Below are 19,951 nucleotides of genomic sequence, written 5' to 3' on the forward strand. Positions count from 1 at the left end.
AAGTTGGAGATTTCTCGGCTATCGTAGTGTAGATATTTTTTTGAGGGGATGTCGTAGTGAAGAGATAGAGGAGAGGCGATAGATGGAGCAGGCCCATCGTTGGCTGTTGGGCCGGTCGCCGTGCAGGCCTAGGTACAGGGCGTTCGGACGGACGCCCTCACCAGAGTATTATCATTTTTCTCTATATATAGAGAATTTCTTATTTTCTCTGAATTAAATGGACACAGGGCCTATATTATGCCGTTTTACCTTGTAGTTTTACAAGATACAAAACATAAAAATAAATGACAAAAGTACAACAAATCCAAATGCTATGGAGTTTCTTTTTTTTGTGTTACTTTATTAGATTTTACTCTGTTTATCCTTTATTGGTTTAATTCATTTTGATTCTCTCCCTCCCATGGTTTACGTACAAACTCAGGGTTTTTTTGGGTGCTACAAATAAGGAGCCAGGAGGAATCCATGGTCACATCGTGGAGAGCTACTTGTTTCTAATTTGTGGCTCAATATTCGGCAGCTTGTGAGTTTTGCTTAAAACTCAGTTTGAGTGACTCCGGATTCTCTTTGTTATCAGATGCCCGTTCTGCACATTGTTGAGCTCATTTGCTCCCAAATCTGAAGTGTTCCAACTGAAAGGTTGTGTCTATCGTAGTGCTCTTAAAATTGTTGAGCTGCCCTCTTCCTTTCAAGAACCCAACCAGCTACGTGAAGAAACATCCACAACCTATTCCAATTCACCACCGTGACAATTCTGTGAAGCAACAAAAATCAAGATGAAAATTGTAGAATCCACACCCCAGCACGAAGTATATCCATACCACGGTGGCAAGGTAACAAGTATATAAACCTTTCCAGAGTAAAGTAATATATAAGCTTCACCTTCCGTTCCTACATACTCCTAGTACATCATCACCACAGCAGGAACCCTGGCAGCATTGTATATTTCTAATAGTCTTACTTCTATTTGTATAGATCCAACAGAAGAACTGCTGACAGACTAAGGCATCGCTTGCCCAGGAATTCAATCCTGAAAGAACATTTAGCCTGTTCGTTTGGCTGTGGCTTGTCGTAAACGATCGTAAATTTCCAGCCAGAACAGTATTTTTCTCTCACACAAACCAGCCAGCAGTACTTCTTCACGAACCAACAACGATACGAACCAGCCAACCGAACAGGCTGATTACAATCCACGAGTCATCTCTCCATGTAGATTAGCATCGCGATGCTGCTCTCAAGTGCCTCCGTTGGTGAAACAGCAGAAGATCGAAATTTATTCCATTAGTCTTTAGAGGGAACTTTAAGCTTTATGCAGAACGGTACAACAAAGATCCTGAATTCTGCTAGGGTCTAAGGAGACCTATGTCGGCCCAACAAAGATGGAAAATGGTACATCTACTGCAAAGAACAGTAATCTGATGGATCTGGCATGCAGTGTTCTGCACGGTATCTCCACACTTATTTCTGATGTAATAACGCCATCAGAACTATTCAGCCTGCAAAGGAAACACAGTTTAACTTTAACTCAGCATTGGGAAATGACATGTCAATGAGGGATAAACCGAAAATGAAACTTGAAAGAAGGCAGGGCGCCATAAACTTTGCAGCTTTGCAACACAACCATGTTAAATATATATTTTATACCTAAGCAAAGTGTTTAAGACACACAGCTGAACAAAGTTTGTTCATTTAATTATACTTACAATGAAATCTTCACGATTTTTTGGCAGCATTCCTCATCGATTCATATAGAGCAATACCACCATTGTGGCAGCCAGGCATTCGCTGCCTCATTCCTTGTAGCTCTTCCTGTAATTCAAAAGCATCTTTACTGATTACAAGCAGCCAACCAAAAGCAAGCTAAGGATCAGAGAGCTGCTAGAGCAGTTAAAACGCACCACAGATACTGCATACAGTTTAGTAGATTCATAGCCATCTTGAGCTCTAGAATAAAGCTCATTTACGCCACTGGAGTCAATGTTACATTTTGTAAAAAAGAATGCAGTTGACCTAACATTAACTTCTCGGCGAGAAACTCCAATGAACACAGGATCGGTCTGCAGATTGAAATGTTGATAGTTAATGAACATACTAGGAAAGTCGTGAAATCAACAGATCTTTCTTGGATGACAATTAGAAACAACTAAAAGCAACCTTTCTATTGGATCCTGTTTATGTATACGAACCACTATACTACACTACGTGACATATATTTTAGGCCTCTACTTACTAGGGAGATAGCAGGAACTCCAGTTTCCTCAACCACTTCACGGATGATTCCGTCAAACATTTCTTGTGAAACTCGTTCAGTGAGACAAGCAAAGTCTCCATCAGTTTGATGACCCATAATTCCAATTTCTTGTGGCTGGCATAAACAAAGTGAAGATCAATAATATGAAATGTATTTTACAGATCTGCACTCAACCAATTGTTTCAGGCTTAAAAACTAAATATTTTTCTCCTCATGCACCGTCCCCTGCCCCAACTTCCTCCAAAGAAAGAAGCCATGTTTCCAAGTTCTAATTTTGATTCATCCTCTAAAAGTATCTTCATAGTCAGCGTGCTAACTGACAGGGGAGAAGAAACAATTTTAAGCAATAAATAAGGCTGAGCAATGCATGATTTATAAATTTCAGTTAAATTTCAATATACATTTTCCTTAGTCCATAATTATGACATATAGTTTCCTTCTTGAAAAGTCACTTCAAGTAAACATGCTACCTCAAAAAGAAAATCTCAGCATGCTGACAGGCAGAAGAAACCACTAAATCAGGCAGTACTGCAGCCTGCAGTAATGTTGCTATAATCTTTATTTTGCAGCGTAAGAGAAACTACATTACACCTAGTGCTACATTTGTCAATTAGTTCTATAAAAACTAAGCTGTACATCAAATATCTACACAGATCTTCGCTTTCATCATCTGCACTCATATTGTCAAGCAATCTTAAAGGATTTACCTCCGAGTGTCCTCCAGGGAAAACATAGTATCCTGGAAAGTCCACCACATTGTAACTCCTTTGCAATACAATAATCTTTTCGTCAGATGTTTCAACTATAGCACCATTGCCCAGTGGATCTGACATGTGTTGGCAACGTACAGAATCATCTATTGAAAGAGGAATTGTTTTGGTCAAGGCTGATCATTCTTACAATTCTGTACAAAGATTGACACCATGTTGTCTGAGGCTCTGAGCACACAAAATACTAAGACAAACTATCTAATGAATAGTCACTGTCCCAGAGCAAACTTACTAGGAAATGGAAGGTGAAACAGAGGGACACGAATATACTTATCAAGGATTTAAATTTCTGAAAGCTGAAGCAATGGAAGAAACTAGAGGACTTCAAAGTTTAAGATTCAAAAAGGCCCTGATACGCACAACCAGCTGTATTAAGTTTCAGATTACAAATTACCTTCAGATGGAACCAAAAATTTCTCCCACGATGGATTGAGATTTGTTCCCACAAATGTCCTATTTCATGCAAGTAGAAACAATTGTTAATTCGAGGCAGTGTTCAAAAGGCGACTAGGCATCCAGGAGAGTGCTGGGTCCGCCTGGACGCCTAGGCGACAAGGCGCCACTGTTTCCCAAGGCGAGCTGGGTATGCCTGGATGCCTAGGCGACGCATTTGAAACACTGATTCGAGGCATTAAATCAAAATATCACAAAGAAAGTTACAGGCTGTAAAAAAATTGGTTTAAAGATCTGTTGGAAATGAACACAAATGGTCAAACCAACCTGTAGTCTGTGAGACCCAAATGAAGTGAGACACAGTACTCATGACCATGATTTGAGCCATCTTTGTAGTGCAAGGCATTTCCTCCGTACTGAAATTTGTTGTTGTTGTCAGTGTTTGCATTCTACTACCCGATGAACGCAGTAAAGCAGGTAAAGAGAGATTGTTTCAAAATATTGCATACATGAACTTCTATAATGACACATGTTTAGCTACACAGAAAAGAAGCAGAAATACTAACACATGCTAGGACACAAGTCATCACTACTTAACATTCATTGCTTGGCAATTCCGTGCAGATAGTAGAAGTGAGGATGCAAGTGCATTTGGATGAAAGTAATGCATGTAACTGACTAGGAATTCCCCTAAGGACTCAGAAACACATATAGGGAATCCAATATTTTAACAAAGCCTTCGAGAGCTACATTTAGGAGCTTGTGTAAATTCTGAGCGAAGACATGTTTTTTTGTATAAATCGTCTTCGTATAGAGCACGCACCAAACAACTTAATATTCAAGAAGCTTTCAGTTTTCTCATTTTAATACAACATGTTTGTCAGTAAATGGTAGCATCTTCAAGACTTCAAGTATCAGTGGAGCAGCAAAAAAGAGCATGCCAGGATAGGTCTAAAAATACATACCCGAAACTTTGTACCGCTGTATAGAGATGGGTTCTGCTGAAGGCTTTGGTTCCATATCTACAAGATCAACAAATATAAAGAATGACAATGGACGCATGCATGCGTCAGATAGATGTATGATATAGGTAGACAAACATTACCTCACTTATAGATTCCTCCAAGGCTCCATCAGGATGGGGAATCCTGTCGAATGACCGATCAAACTTAACCAAGACCTTCAGTTCGCACCATGAGCTCAATCAGAATGTTACTGTGTTGTAAAGCAAGACACTTTTGGTACTTCCTCCATTCACAAATAAGTCCATCTACAGGTTTGTACAGTCAAACTTTTTTTTACCTTTGACTGTGAATATAGAAAATTTTATAAGGATTGACAACACAAGATTTAGCATTACAAGATTCATTGTGAAAAACGCTTCATAATATATGAGGGCCTATTTGGATCAAGACCTGAAAATTTTGCCTGGTCAGACAGCTCCCCCAGTCCGTCGGTTTCCAACACACAAGTCAGGCTTCGATTCAAACAGGCCCTAACTCTTTTTATTTAAAGTAACAAGCACTGTATTTTTATAAATATTATTGATCAAAGTATCATGTTGAAACTCTGTTATACTATTTCCGGTCAGAGAAATATGGCAGCAGTTATTAGCACTCCACACTGTCTTGAACGAGCTAAAGAAATAACATCACGGCAGTTCATGGCAACAGCAGCACACATCCAAACACTCGAGGCTTAGTCGCTCTATTGTTCATCAGAAGGCCATAGCTGGAATGCGTCATTCAGGATTTGGGGAAACGACATGATAAACAGAAAAATACAGGCGAAGCTAGCAGGATGCAGCAACCAAAAGTCGTTCTTGCCGCCGCGCGGTGGACCGATGGAGGAAACGGCCGGCGGAGGCAGGCGCCGTTCCACGCAACCAAACGGATCATGCAATCGGGAGGGAGACGAGGGGGAGGAAGGGGAAGGTACGCACGCGGGAGCGAGGGAGGCCGTCGGGGCAGGAGAGGAGTATCTTGAACGCCGTGCCCGGATCTGCGGCGGAGGCGGAGGCGGAGGCGGAGGCGGGGGCGGCCATACGGGCTCCCGGTGCGGGTGGCGGGGCGACGGAGACGGGGTTGGCCGGTGCGCGGCAGCGGCGGTCGGCGGCAGGTTGGGTGTCAGAGGCAACGTACAGTACAGTACGAGACGCTATCTATCGCGCGGTCGCACTGTCAGAAAAGCTCCTATTATGTCGTGTCGCATTTGTTGTCTGAATGTCAGGAAATTGCAAAATTGTCTGTTAGCTGATGGATCGCTCAAACAAGAACATTTTGTACAAGATCTTGCAGATTTGTGTGTGAGATACTGAACTATTGACATGTGAGAATACACTGTACATAGCAGTGCTAACGCCGAACGTCCGTATCCGGACGCCCGCGCGTTGCATTTCGGCGAGGGCTGGATCTAGAGCCAGCTCGTCTCGGTCATTGAGCTGGCTCGTTGGGTTAACGGCTCGCTCACCTCGATTCATTAATATTACGAGTTAGAGAGATAGCTTGGTTCGGTTCGTTATCGAGCTTGAGCTGACTCATTTAGCTCGCGAGCTACTTAAAAAAAATAAGACATACATATTTATAATCACTGCGTTCGGCTGGTGCGCGCTACAGTGAAAAACGGATGGTTTTGGATGAATAAATAGTATTATGTGAGAGAGAATAAGCTGAAACAAGTTGGAATAAGCTGGAACATGACCAGCCGAACGGGGTGAATATTTATGCTATATTAATTACAGAAGACGACGTCCACAATTATATAACCATACATAATTAATATATATTAGGTTCATCAAAAGTATCAACCATACAACATAGCTAGTCCATCTATGATCATGTAGTTCCAGCATACTAACTAATTGATTGCTACCATAAACTTAGGAAAGTCCACAGATTCAATGTCAGCATCATCATCTTTTCTCTAAAAAACAATCTATAAAATCAACATTTAAGTACCACAACAATTATAAAATTAAAATTCATATGAAACAGCTGAAAATAAGGATTACGTACAAATAGAATAGGTGTACATTTCTAGGTCAGCATCATCTTCTAGATTTATGGTCGTGGGCGGATAGGTCTCAGCTCGTGAGCAGCTCGCGAGCTGACTCGTTAAAATAGTGTCGACGAAATCTGGTCGACAGTTTATTGATGGGTATACCCACGGTAATAGATGAATCGGTGGGGGTGCCTGTGATACGAACTAAATATTAATACAAGCATCGAGACACAAGATTTAGACATGTTCGATCGTCAATATAACGTAATACCTACATTCTATGTTCTGATGTATTGCATTGAGATGTATGTAGATGTCGAATAGGGGACCCCTGTCTCTCCTTATATACTCTGAAGGAGTAGGATTAAAAGGAAAGTATTATATTTGGTACTATACAATATCTTGCGGTGCACGTCTTGATCTTATGGGCTGGGCCACCTCTGATGGTGTGACCCATGTCTTGTCTTATGTATACCGGAGGTCATATCCCCCACAACTAGTCCCCGAGCGCCTTGTATCCTTTGAGCAACGCTGTCTTGAACAAGTCCGAACACTTTGACATGAAGCCGGTCAGTTTAACTGGTGATCCGAGCTATGGAAGTCGAAACCAACCAGTTTAACTGGTGACCTGGGCGGTGATGGTCGAAGCCGACCAGTTTAACTGGTGACCTAGGCGGTGAAGGTCGAAGCCGACCAGTTTAACCGGTGACCTGGACGGTGAAAGTCAATGCCGACCAGTTTAACTGGTTATGAGACCTCGGATTTAGCCAAGTAAGGCTTGCTAGAAGGATATAAGGGGCTCAAGATAAAATTTGAAAATTCTTTCACTTAGGAGAAGTGTAGCCACTTAGACTCCATCAATAAGGAGGGTAAATCAAGAAATAAGTACTACATTCATCGCCAGCTGAAGTGTAGCCACTTAGTCCCAGAGCCTGCTGAAAGATGAAGAAATAAATCTTGTAGCAGGGTCAAAGAAAAGAAATCTAAAAGCTTGCCGACGTCATCTGACATGCGTGTATCAAAACTCCAGACGTGCTGCCAAGATCAACACCCTGATCCGAACAGCATGGAGCAGCTTGATATCACACCGATGAGACGTAGCAAGATCTGACCATCAAAGGAGTGCTCAGCTTAGCTGGCGATGCTTGCACGAAGGTGATGTCCGAGCACCGAGGAGTTCCCAACGTAGCTGGCGATGTCCAAACACCGAGGAATCCCCGGCGTAGCTGACGATGCCCGAGTGCCGAGGAGTCGCCGGCGTAGCTGGCGATGTCCGAGCACCGAGGAGTCCCCGACGTAGCTAGCGATGCCCGAGCACCGAGGAGTCCCCAGCACAGCTGGCGATGAAGCCCATGCGATGAGCAGTCCAACCAACTGGTCGGCGACGAAATGAACACCGAACAGGAGTGAGTGCCGAGCAGTCCGACTAGTTGGATGGCGGTGAAGTCCATCCGATAGGTGGTCCAACCACCAAGGCGATGATCATCTTTGTCCAGTCCCTGAGCGTAAACTCGTTGACCGAGCCGTGCCCCTGCGAAACAAATGTGTAGAACAGATAGTATATGATGTAAAAATAGAATCAGCAACGGTGATGAAATAGCGTATGCAGCTCGGCGACCAGTTGGTGTGAACACTTAGTGTTATTCTGAATATGTGTTTATATTTAATACAAACCGTCCGACCAGTTAGTGTGTACTGAGTCTACAGCCCTAGTTAGCTTATTAACCATAACGCGGAGCACGGAGCCCGTGTGCGTGTAGGAAGAACAAAGCGTCGCTAAGGAGCCGCTGCCAACCACCCATAACGCAGAGGGCAGACACTCGTGCACGTGTAGGAAGGAGCTGGAGACAGGGCCGTCTCTGGAGACATTCGAGCGTCAACATGACTGTTCGGGGGTTCGTCTTTGACTTAGCTGTAACCTGTATATCATCTTTAAGATGGTATACATGAAAGAAAATCGTTTGGAGAGCAAACATAGAAAAAACAGCTCGGAGAAACATTATGACGATATACGAAGATTGGAGAATATTTAGAAAAATATTAAAGCGTGACTTAGCTTCAGACAGAACGTCTGGTCGGCGGCGTATGGCGTTATCTGGTCGGCGTTGACGAAATTGCTTGGCCCTCGAGCTTTCCAAACTCTCGTCATGGCGGCGGTCGTGGTTGTCACGGCGTTGTTCTTCATGGCGATCATCATTACGACGCGGCAGGTGGTCGGAGTAAGTAGTCCGGGCGACGTCGTCCTTATATTAGTGGTCGGTGACATGGGCAGCTGGCTTGACGGTTGGGACGGTTTGTTTGACAGCTTGGATGGATACGCGGAGTTATAGATGAACGGACATAATTAGAGCCTGACAGAGTTTACTTGTAGACCTCTGACACGGAGTCGAATTAGTAGTCCGAGCAGTCGGAGGTACATCATAGATGCATCCATCTGGGCAAGCAGCAGGGACGTGATGTATGCCTTTGTAGATGCAAGTTTGGTCCATAACTGGCTTGCATGCCTGGTGATCCGTGGAAGCCTCATGTCTTCATGATTTCCATAATTAGCTTGCTTGCGTCATCATGGATGGCGTTGAAAATTATTCATCCGAGCGACTTGACTAGGACGGAATTTGACAAGACTAGTCGGACGGCTGCTACTCTTGGGAGAGCCGGAGTCGAACTTGGTCGGAGACGAGTCGGAGCCAGATTCGATCGAGGCGGACTATCGATCGATCTGCTGGAATTCCAATCCATAATGCACGCGTTTATGCACGGAAGCCTGACTCCTGCATGCCTGGTAGATGCGTTTGTCCCTGTTTACTCAATCAGTCTGGACGTCCCAATCCGCGTGCGCATCAAATTGATTTTGAGAGGGCAACAGCAGACAAGTTGGAGATTGGAGCTGCACGGTGATGATCTCAGCTCAACCTGCCGTACAGCCACGAGATGTTTTGGGACGCTGAGTCCAAGATCGTCGGCAATGGAAGGATATCTCGATTCAAGATGTCGAGAGAAGCTAAGTCACCACCGACGTTGTTGGTCTTGAGGTTGGCCATCTGATTCATCAGGGATCAGCACGCACACGCCCCACGTTGGGCGTTACTATCGATAAAATCTGGTCGGCAGTCTACCGAGGGGTATACCCACGATAGTAAATAAATCGGTGGGGGTGTGCGTGATACGAATTAAATGGTAATACAAGCACCGAGACACAAGATTTAGACAGATTTGGCCGTCAGTACGACGTAATACCTACATCCTATGTTCTGATGTATTGTATTGAGATGTATGTAGATGTCGACTAGGGGACCCCTGCCTCTCCTTATACACTCTGGAGGGGTAGGGTTACAAGCAAAGTATCATATTTGGTACTATACAATATCTTACGGTGCATGTCGACCAGTGCCGTGTACGTCTTGATCTTGTGGGCTAGGCCACCTCTGATGATGCGGCTCATGTCTTGTCTTATGGATACCGGGGGTCATATCTCCCACAAATAGTGAGCTAAACTTCCAGCTCAACTTGTGAAAAAAAGTTAAAACGAGTCGAGTCGAGCCAAGCTGAGCCGGCCACAAGTCGAGCGAGTTGGCGAGCCACGAGTATTTTATCCAGCCCTACCCGAGCGACAAGAAGGGAAGGGGGTGGCGCCTCTGATTCGTAACGACCCGGCCGCGACATTGTATGGATGCCCTGCCGGCGCCGACGCTGAGAGAAGAACACACCGAGACGATACAGCAGAAGGTGAAGAGGAGAGGTGCAACACACGATCTGCTTTTGAAACATCCAAATACAACAGTTGCAACATACATCTAAAGGCAAATAAAACACTTGAAACATGCTTCCGAAACATTTAAAAAACACCTGAAAACCATTGCAAACATACGCAGTATCTAGATAAAACACATGTAACGTATGTGTGAAACATATACAATATCCAGATAAACACACTTGCCGCATGCGTCCAGAAAAAACACAGATAAAACATTGGTAACAGACTTTTACAACATACGTGTACAAACATTGAAACATATGCTACATCCTAATTTACTTTTGCAACATCCATCTGAAACACTTACAATATACCTCTGAAACACTCGAAACATACTCTTGGAACATGTGCTTTCAGCAAAACATGGCAACCAGGCGCGCAAAGCACGGCACAGCGGGAGCCGGCTGTGCGGTCGCGGTGAAGAAGGAGGATGACAACGGGCGAGCGGCTGTGCGGCCCCCGGTGAAGCGGGTGCGCTGCCCCCGGTCGCCAGTGAGTGGCTGCTCCCGGCAATACGGCGCACACAGTGCCCGCGGTGGAGGCGACAGTAGCAGTCGGATGGTACGGCCTCGCGCGGGAGAGCACGCCACGGCAGTGCGGGCGTGGTGGGCGATGGAGTGGAAGGCCGGCGGGAGGCGTGTGGGAGCCGCGGCGGAGCCGGTCCCGGAGCGTAGTCGTGGTGATGCGTGATTTTTTTTAATCTGCGATGACCGGAGGGGAGCGAATGAGAATGGATTAGCTTTTGGACGTTGGGTCCACCACAGAGGCGTCCAGCGCGCTCCGACGTCTTGTTCCCAGAGTTACAGCTGTACATATGTTCGGGACCAGTAGTAGAATTGAAACAGCAGGATAACAGACCAATCTAGCAGTAGCACGGGTGCCACCAGTTTTGTTTGGCAGCATGAGATCGACAGAAATCTTGTACAGACTCTTGTGGGCCCGACATTCTGCATTGCAAGTTCGATTCCGGTGGGGGGCTGTACGTGTACTGTACAAGCTCCTCCTTGTACCCGGCAGCGGATTTTGTCCGGAAAAGCTACGTAGAGCCCATTTCTTCATTTGGCTGCTGATCTCTACCGAAAAAGGATTGTTGCTGTTGATAACCCATTAACCCTCTATGTGAGATTTAATTTGTGAGCAAGAAGAGCAGTCGGCCTGACCCTTGCAGCCCTCTGCTGACTGCTGCTGCCAATTGTGTTTAGAGCAGGACTTCAAGCGTGGCGCTGTTTCTGTTTGCTCCAGACACTGCAGAGCTCTGCAAGATGCTCGCCGGCCGACGACTGGACTGCCTTTGCTAGCTCCTGCTATCAAGCTCAGGGAGCGGCGCGGGGTGCCGGTGAGCCCGTCCATTTGCTCGCCGCCCGTACGTGTTTGGGCTTACGGGTAGGGGGGAAAGAAAAGTAAACATGAGAGGACAAAAAACAAAAACAAAAATAAACAAAAGAAATGACGACCACAGTGGGAGTCGAACCCACGACCTTCTGATCCGAAGTCAGACGCGCTAATCCACTGCGCTATGCGGTCATTTGATGTCTGATGTTTCCGTTGATGTTACTTAACCTAGTTTAGCATCGCATTCTCACTCAAACCAAAGTAAGAAAACTGTGAGGTCTCCCAGCACAAAGATTACTTAGGTTGTCTGAGCTTGCCGTAGGCCACCTTAACATCTTTCTTTTTTTAAGGTATAAGCAGCAAGAGCAATGTCTTTGAATTAAGACAGAAAAGAGTTGATCCAGTTAAGGAAAATCAGGTCGAAAAACATTATACTTGCATGGTTTAACTAAAAAGGAAAACCAGTAACAACCCTAACATCGATAGCATGACCGGTTAGCCAACACAAAACAACGCAGCCCCACCACAAGTCATCATTGCCTTAAGGTCACAAACACACCCTTGCAGCAAGAACTAACACCACCCCAAAGAGGCACCGCATATGTCATCATTGTCGAGCTATGTTGGACCCCCACAACATAGCAGCTCCGACTTCGCCAAATCAAAATCTTCCAAGCAATTCAATCACCCCCCTGCGGTGCAGTGCAACACAAAAAGGTAGAGCCTCATCGAAAATGAGCAAGAGGACCAAGTACCAATCGATGAACACGAATTCTGAAACGACGCCTCAAGGAAGAAGAATGTTGCACCGAATGCGCCAACGTTAGTGGTACAAGGAATCTGGACAGGGTTTTCACCCAAAGAATCATGCAAAGTGAGAGGAAGGGCAGCACAATGACACCCGCAATAGGGGGAAGCAACGCCCTTGAGTGTCGCTGTCATTGGCTCTGGTCGCACCGGTCAAGCCTTGCGCCATGAGCCATCCATCCACAGCAGCCACGTGACACGCCACATGCCAAGAGGACACAACCATGATGCCTCACGTGAACATGCCACCAACAACGTGACACCAACGCAAAAACCGTGGCCCTTGCTAAGCTGTCGTTTCTGATATTACCAAAAGGCACAGCTAAGGCCATGGCGTGGCCGCCGCTTGCCACCAGAGGGCAGATGCCATCCATGCTGACCCAGCGCACGACCGACGCTTGACCAAGACGTACCAAAGCCGGCCTTCACCCCACCACCATAGACTGCTCCTGGCTAGATCTAGACATAGGGAGACTAGATCCACCCAAGGGGATAGCGGACAACTGATCCTCGAGTTGGCGCCGCCCAGCCTTCGCCAAGGTCACCTCTAGGAGTAGGCACGAGAGGGAAGGGGATGAGAAGGAATGCTTGGGCTCAGGGAGAGAGCCCTGTCACTGTCCTTGCGCTCGTAAAATCCTCTGGCGGCGCACCCAGGCGACAGTGAAGGCAGAGAGAGGAGTAAGATCTATGGTGGCGGCGTTTCCACCCATGTCGTCATGGGGGCGACGCGGGTGGGGTGCTCTAGTTTTTACCTTGACGTCTTTCTAACAAACACCATAAGCAGCCACCTCGATATCTTTCAAACAAACGAAGGGTGACATTAAGATCCAGATAAGATTGAAGGCGCATGACCTAGTGTTTTGACAAATAAAGCGGATACACATGCATATGCAAAAAACCCAAGGAAAATGGTCAAGACCCTATGCTCTTGTTATTCAAGTTCTTGCATAAGTCATTACATGGCATTAGGGCCCTTGTGATGCATTCATCCCTACATCACCAACTATTCTCATTCACTCATCGCACTCAATTACCATGGTTGATTTTTGCCTCCACAGGCGGTAGAGGTGGCTCATCGCCGCCGCCCCAGAAATCACTAGGCCCAGAGGGCGGTATGATCTTGTGCGGCAACAAATTCCCAACCATGCCATGTGATGTTGATGGAGGCAGCACATCCAAGTAAGGCCGTGCATCTGCCACTGTTGCCAGGAGTGTCGTCGCTAGTAGTAGTAACACCACCGCCACCGTCGCCCCGGCGGCGGCAGTGTTCTTGTTGCTAGTCATGGGTTTGGGGTTTTTTCTTCTCCTTTTCAGTATTTTGTATAGGAGAGTGTACTGTGTGGTGGGTACAAGCTTGGACTCAAAACGCATATATATAAGGCTGAGTCGAATTTAGATTTCTCTTGTGGAGGGAAAATAAATGGAAGACTTTTAATGCACCACCATGGTTTGGCACTCATTTATATCTTCCTTCATTTTCAAATTTAATTTATGCTGATGAGCTGGAATTTGGTTAGGTGGGGTATGGATGGCAAATGAGGCTAGTCCAGCGGGATAGTATACATAACCGATGGAGCCACAACAAAAACAGCCTGTATTGTACTCTCCTTGATGAAAGACCCGTCACCCTCTATCTTTCATCCCTACACCGTTGGCTGGTTCTACTTGGGTGGGGAATGGAAGAAAAAAAAAACAAAGAAAGAAGAAGAATTCTTTAATTATGTTTTGTCATCCATTTTTTGAGTCATTTTTGTATGTACTAGCAAACATGCCTGTGTTTTACATGAACTCAATATATTTTGGAATCAAACTCTATATCATCGCTAGACGCGAGTTATTTCTAACTCGTACAAGCACGGGTCAGGAATATGGTTTACATACAGGATACGAAGGGCGTGAGGACAGCTTGAAAAGTAAAAAAAGTGAGCCAGAAAAATAACTTTGCTTTTTGATATTAGGTATGTATTAAGTTTGTGACTGTGGGGGATAGACCCCCGGGTACCACAAGATGGTACATGGGCCGCACCATCCGAGGTGGCCCGGCCCGTAAGATCAAGGCGTGCATAACAAGATTACAAGTTGTACTAGATATTGTAATAGTACCAAATAGGATACTTTACTTGTAACCCTCCTCCTCCAGAGTATATAAGGAGAGGCAGGGGTCCCCCTCAGGGACAGATCAAAAAGGGATCATACAGTATACATCTCAATACAATACACCAAAGACACAGGACGTAGGGTATTACGTCGATCAGACGGCCCGAACCTGTCTAAATCGCTGTCTCTGCGCCTTGTGTCACCATCTGGTTCCTGATCACACGCATCCTACCGATAATCAACCACCACGGGCACCCCCCTCGGTGGACTGCCGACCATATTTCGTCGACAGTGGCGCGCCAGGTAGGGGTCCCCTTTAGGGGATCGTGCGCGCTGATCTATGGCGAGCCAGATGGACCTCAAGATCATCGCCATCCGTGGCAATTTGGCTTCAGGAGGCGACGTCCTTCACCTACAACGGAGTCGTCATCTTGAGGCTGTTCGCGGCGGCTCAACGTCGCTACGCAATTCGTCACGATACTTCCACCGTTTTGGTCGCACGATTCTGCGTCCCGTAGCAACTCGACAGTTCGGCACCAGGATCCTGTGCACCATCATCGCTGACTTCAACGACCGATCAAGAAGACCGGGCATTGGTTCAATCTACAGAGCCATGCACACAACCGGAGATTTCGATCCAGATTCATCTCTCGACAGATCGGAAGATGGCTCGAATCGGTATCTGAGTAAGCAAGCAAGTCTACGTCCGAATCCTCTTAACCAACAAGCAAGTAAGGAAGGAGGCGCGGGCGTACATCTTCAGAGCCATGCAATATAAGCATATACGTGGTGTACAGGGCCATGCATCAATGGACCGGTATTTACTCCGATCCCAGCGATACTTCGTACAAGTCCAAGTTAGATCACCGCGCAAGCCAACGACGGCGACGAGTATTCCGGCAGCGACAAAGGCTGCTCCTACTGCTCCTACACCATCGCCGATCATGAGCTGCCTGAGTCGCCGACCACTAATATAAGGACGACGTCATCCGGGCTACTTATTCCGACCACGGACCACGTCGACCACGTCCCGAGCAGCTCCGCCGAGCTCCGACCACGTCGACCACGTCCCGAGCAGCTCCGCCGAGCTTCGACCACCTCGACCACAAGACTACGTCGCAATGATGATCGTCGCGAAGAACGGCGCTACGACAATCACGACCACAGTCATGAAGACAGGTCGAAAAGCTCGAGGACCGGACAACTTCATCGCCAACGACACGTCAAGCCATCTCTCGAACATCGCAACACGCCGACTACTCCCACCGGTCGTCAATAAAGCTAAGTATTATTTTTAATTGAAAATTTCTTCGATCATCGTACACCTCCGCCGACCACCCTAAGGGTGCGCTCCACGTCGAATTTTCTCCATACATACAATCCAAAACATGTATAAGTTTTTACAGCGGTTCGCCGATACGTTTTCCTTCCTGCTTGAGAATCCTAGAGCCGGCACTGTCTCCGGCTCCACCCCACGCGTGCATGAGAGTCCGCCCTCTGCGCTACGGGTAGTCGGCAGTCGCTCCCTGGTAACACTGGCACTCTACGCGCGGCAGCGTTCCGTACCTCGCGCTACGAGATGTTGGTCAGCCCAGGGCTGGCGCATCCTTCAGGACAGGTTAATACATCGCGCTACGCCTCTACATAACAAAAGGGCTAAAAACAGCTAATGTTATTTTTCGAATATTACACCAAGTATAATTCGTCGCCAACCGAACACCAAGTGTTTACTTCACCTCCTATAGAGAGGTCGATATATTTCGTACACCATCATGTACTACCGCTCTCCGTGTTTATTTTTCAGGAACACAGTTCGGTCAACGAGCTCATGCTTCAGGGTTCGCCAAGACCACTACGGTGCTCGAGGACTCTGGCCAGACCACGCTCGTGCTCGGGGACTCTGGCCAGACCACGCTCGGGGACTCGCCAGACCACTCCGTGCTCTGGGACTTCTCGCCAGACCACTCCGAGCTCCGACCACGTCGATCACATCTCGAGCAGCTCCGCTGAGCTCCGACCACGTCAAGGGGACTTCGTCGGTCGCTCCTCGACCTGTGCTCGGGGACTGCCTTGATCACTCTCCGACCACGGCTCGGGGACTTCGTCGCTCGCTCCTCGACCTGTGCTCAGGGACTTCGTCGCTCGCTCCTCGACCTGTGCTCGGGGACTGCCTCGACCACGGCTCGGGGACTTCGTCGCTCGCTCCTCGACCTATGCTCGGGGACTGCCTCGACCACGGCTCGGGGACTTCGTCGCTCGCTCCTCGACCTATGCTCGGGGACTGCCTCGACCACTCTCCGACCACGGCTCGGGGACTTTGCGTCTCGACTACATGCGACAGGCAACTCGCATACAGTTGGGGATATTCTTTCTCATTTAGACCTTGCTACAAGGCTCATACCTCGCCTTCCAGCAAGCTCGGGGACTACATCGGTACGATGCACCTACCGGTGCATCTTGTATCGCCTGTACGACGGTTGAATTCTCAACTTAACTGGGAATTCTTTTTAGACCCTGGCACCACGTGCCTACGTCACCTACTACCAGGCTCGGGGACTAAGTGGGCACACTTCACCTTGCGGTGAATGTGTTTGTTTTTCGACCTCTACGCCTCTGATGATCAAGGACGCTACGCTTCAGGACGCACTTACATTTCTTTTCAGAAATACAAGTGGGCACACTTCCCAGGACGGAAATCTTTTTCTTTCTTCTTAAGAGCACCATACATTCTTCGGACAACCTACTTCTCCGGTGACAACGGTGGTCGGAGATGTCAAGAACTCAAGCCTCACTGTTCGGAGAAGGTTAAAATGGCGTGTCGTATCAGAATACATGGCGCTCGGGGACTAGCTGTGGGGGATAGACCCCCGGGTACCACAAGATGGTACATGGGCCGCACCATCCGAGGTGGCCCGGCCCGTAAGATCAAGGCGTGCATAACAAGATTACAAGTTGTACTAGATATTGTAATAGTACCAAATAGGATACTTTACTTGTAACCCTCCTCCTCCAGAGTATATAAGGAGAGGCAGGGGTCCCCCTCAGGGACAGATCAAAAAGGGATCATACAGTATACATCTCAATACAATACACCAAAGACACAGGACGTAGGGTATTACGTCGATCAGACGGCCCGAACCTGTCTAAATCGCTGTCTCTGCGCCTTGTGTCACCATCTGGTTCCTGATCACACGCATCCTACCGATAATCAACCACCACGGGCACCCCCCTCGGTGGACTGCCGACCATATTTCGTCGACAGTGACCATAGCTCAATTAGTTATATTCACCGTATGGAATCTATCTGGCTAGGTTTAAATAATTGACGTGGCACATATGCTCATATTTTTTTCTGTATTTATTCTAAGCGATTATCTTTCAAAAAAAATGAGTCTATTTGATTTGATTCGTGGTAAGATTCACATCTTTTTTGTCCAAAGAAGGATGTGCAAACACATATCATTTGGTGATATATATTTGAACTTAATTTGGTGTTTAACCATTCCATATTTTTTTTTCAAAAGGTACTCCCACGGTTCCAAATTATAAGTTATTTAGATTCTTTTTGTGTATATTGTTTTTGTTATACTACTAGAAAATCCAAAATAACTTCCAAATTGGAATGAAGGGGCTACTGTAGAAAAGATATTCCACCTTATTTAAAAATAAAAATAGACTACTTTTAGAAGAAAAATGTCCCACGATATAAATAATGATGTACACGTGGCAATAACAACAATGCTAAAGAAAAAGAAAATGGACCATGCATAATGAGGGTACATTTGAAATAATAAGAAGTGCCCCCACCATTCCCAATTATGTTTTGTCATCCATTTTTTAGTCATTTTGTATGTACTAGCAAGCGTGCCCGTGTTTTATACGAACTCAATATATTTTGGAATCGGACTCTATACCATCGCTAGACTCAAGTTGTTTCTAACTCATACAAGCACGGGTCAGGGATCTAGTTTACATAAAGGATACGAAGGCATGAGGGCAGCTTGGAAAGTAAAAAAAAGTGGGCCAGAAAAATAACTTTGCTCTTTAATATTAGGTATGTATTAAGTTTGTGACCGTAGCTCAACTGGTTATATTCACAGTATGGAATCTATCCGCCTAGGTTAAAATAATTGACTTGACACATGCTCATATTTTATTTCTGTTTTTATTCTAAGCGTTTCTCATTCAAAAAAAGTGTGTATTTAGAACAGAGTAACAACAACAACAACAACAAAGCCTTTAAGTATTTAGAACAGAGTAAAAAGATGTAAATAAAAGTAACTAAAAAGAAAAATAAAACAGGAAGAAGAAAAAAAAATAGGAAAAGAACTAAGCGACACGGAACCCATCACGTGGATGTGGTGCCCAATGAAAGAACGCTTAAAACGAATGAAGCCGACCAAAACACGCAACATGCGCACGCTCCTGGTGGTTGCATAACAGCGTAAGCTAACATATTTTTTCTGTATTTAATGGATTTTTTCTATTTTATATGGGTTGATTGTATCATACAGTGAATTCTATCAGGTTTAAAATAATTGACTTTACACATATGCTCATATTTTTTTCTGTATTTATTCTAAGTGTTTCTCATTAAAAAATGTGCCTATTTGATTTGATTCACGGTAAGATTCCCATCTTTTTTGTCCAAAGAAGGATGTGCAAACACATATCATTTGGTGATATATATTTGAACTTTGGTGTTTAACCATTCCATATTTTTTCAAAAGGTACTCCCACCGTTCTAAATTATAAGTCATTTTGTTTTTTTGTGTGTATATTGTTTTTGCTATACTACTAGAAAATCCAAAACGACTTCCAATTTGGAATGAAGGGGCCACTGTAGAAAAAGGTATTCAACCTTAATTAAAAATAAAAATATACTACTTTTAGAAGAATAATGTCCCACAATATAAATAATGATGTACACATGGCAATCACAACAATGCTAAAAAAAAAGAAAATGGACCATGCATGACGAGGGAACATTTGAAATAATAAGAAGTGCTCCCACCATTCCCAATTATAAAGACGTTTTGAATTTTCTAAATACATAGATTTTACTATGTACTTAGATATATATATTATTTTTAGATATATAAAATTAATGTATCCAGAATAGAGTAGAAAGATTATAAATAAAAGTAACTAAAAAAGAAAAATAAAATAGGAAGAAGAAAAAACAAAATAGGGAAAGAGCTAAGCGACAAGCCGACAAGGTACACATCATGCGGATGTGGTGGTGCCCGAACGCTTAAAACGAATGAACCGAACGAAACCACGTCATGGGCCAAAAACAAATTAGGAAGAGTCCTCGCAACATGCGCACGCTCTCGGTGGTTGCGTAAGCTAACATAATTTTTCTGTGTAGAATGGATATTTTTTTTATTTTATATGGGTTGATTGTTAAGGTTTGAACCTTTGTTTCCTTGACTTTTCAGACGTCTACGTAACGATTTGATCTAATTTCTCTTTTTTGAGAATGTCAGATGTCAAAACTTTTCTTTATTATCTAAAAAAATCAAACTTTTGTTTATTATTATCTAATAA

General features: G+C 45.3%; 1 protein-coding gene and 1 non-coding gene across 2 annotated transcripts; both read right to left on the bottom strand.

The window, feature by feature from the left end:
* Nucleotides 1-544: 544 nt before the first annotated feature.
* LOC136516963 (nudix hydrolase 9-like) lies at nucleotides 545-5,634 on the bottom strand. The gene is made up of 10 exons (XM_066510471.1): nucleotides 5,354-5,634; nucleotides 4,517-4,591; nucleotides 4,377-4,433; nucleotides 3,739-3,827; nucleotides 3,413-3,471; nucleotides 2,956-3,104; nucleotides 2,228-2,362; nucleotides 1,896-2,054; nucleotides 1,701-1,806; nucleotides 545-1,493 (listed from the first exon to the last, which is right to left on the bottom strand). Exons 1-9 carry the CDS (start codon nucleotides 5,453-5,455, stop codon nucleotides 1,711-1,713), a joined length of 921 nt encoding a protein of 306 aa, XP_066366568.1. The 5' UTR covers nucleotides 5,456-5,634; the 3' UTR covers nucleotides 545-1,493; nucleotides 1,701-1,710.
* A 5,981-nt stretch (nucleotides 5,635-11,615) lies between these two features.
* On the bottom strand, nucleotides 11,616-11,689 carry TRNAR-UCG (transfer RNA arginine (anticodon UCG)). The gene has a single exon. It is a non-coding gene; the product is annotated as a tRNA-Arg (tRNA).
* Between the last annotated feature and the right edge of the window lie 8,262 nt (nucleotides 11,690-19,951).

Source organism: Miscanthus floridulus, chromosome 17 (assembly GCF_019320115.1).
Source record: "Miscanthus floridulus cultivar M001 chromosome 17, ASM1932011v1, whole genome shotgun sequence".
Taxonomy (NCBI): domain Eukaryota; kingdom Viridiplantae; phylum Streptophyta; class Magnoliopsida; order Poales; family Poaceae; genus Miscanthus; species Miscanthus floridulus.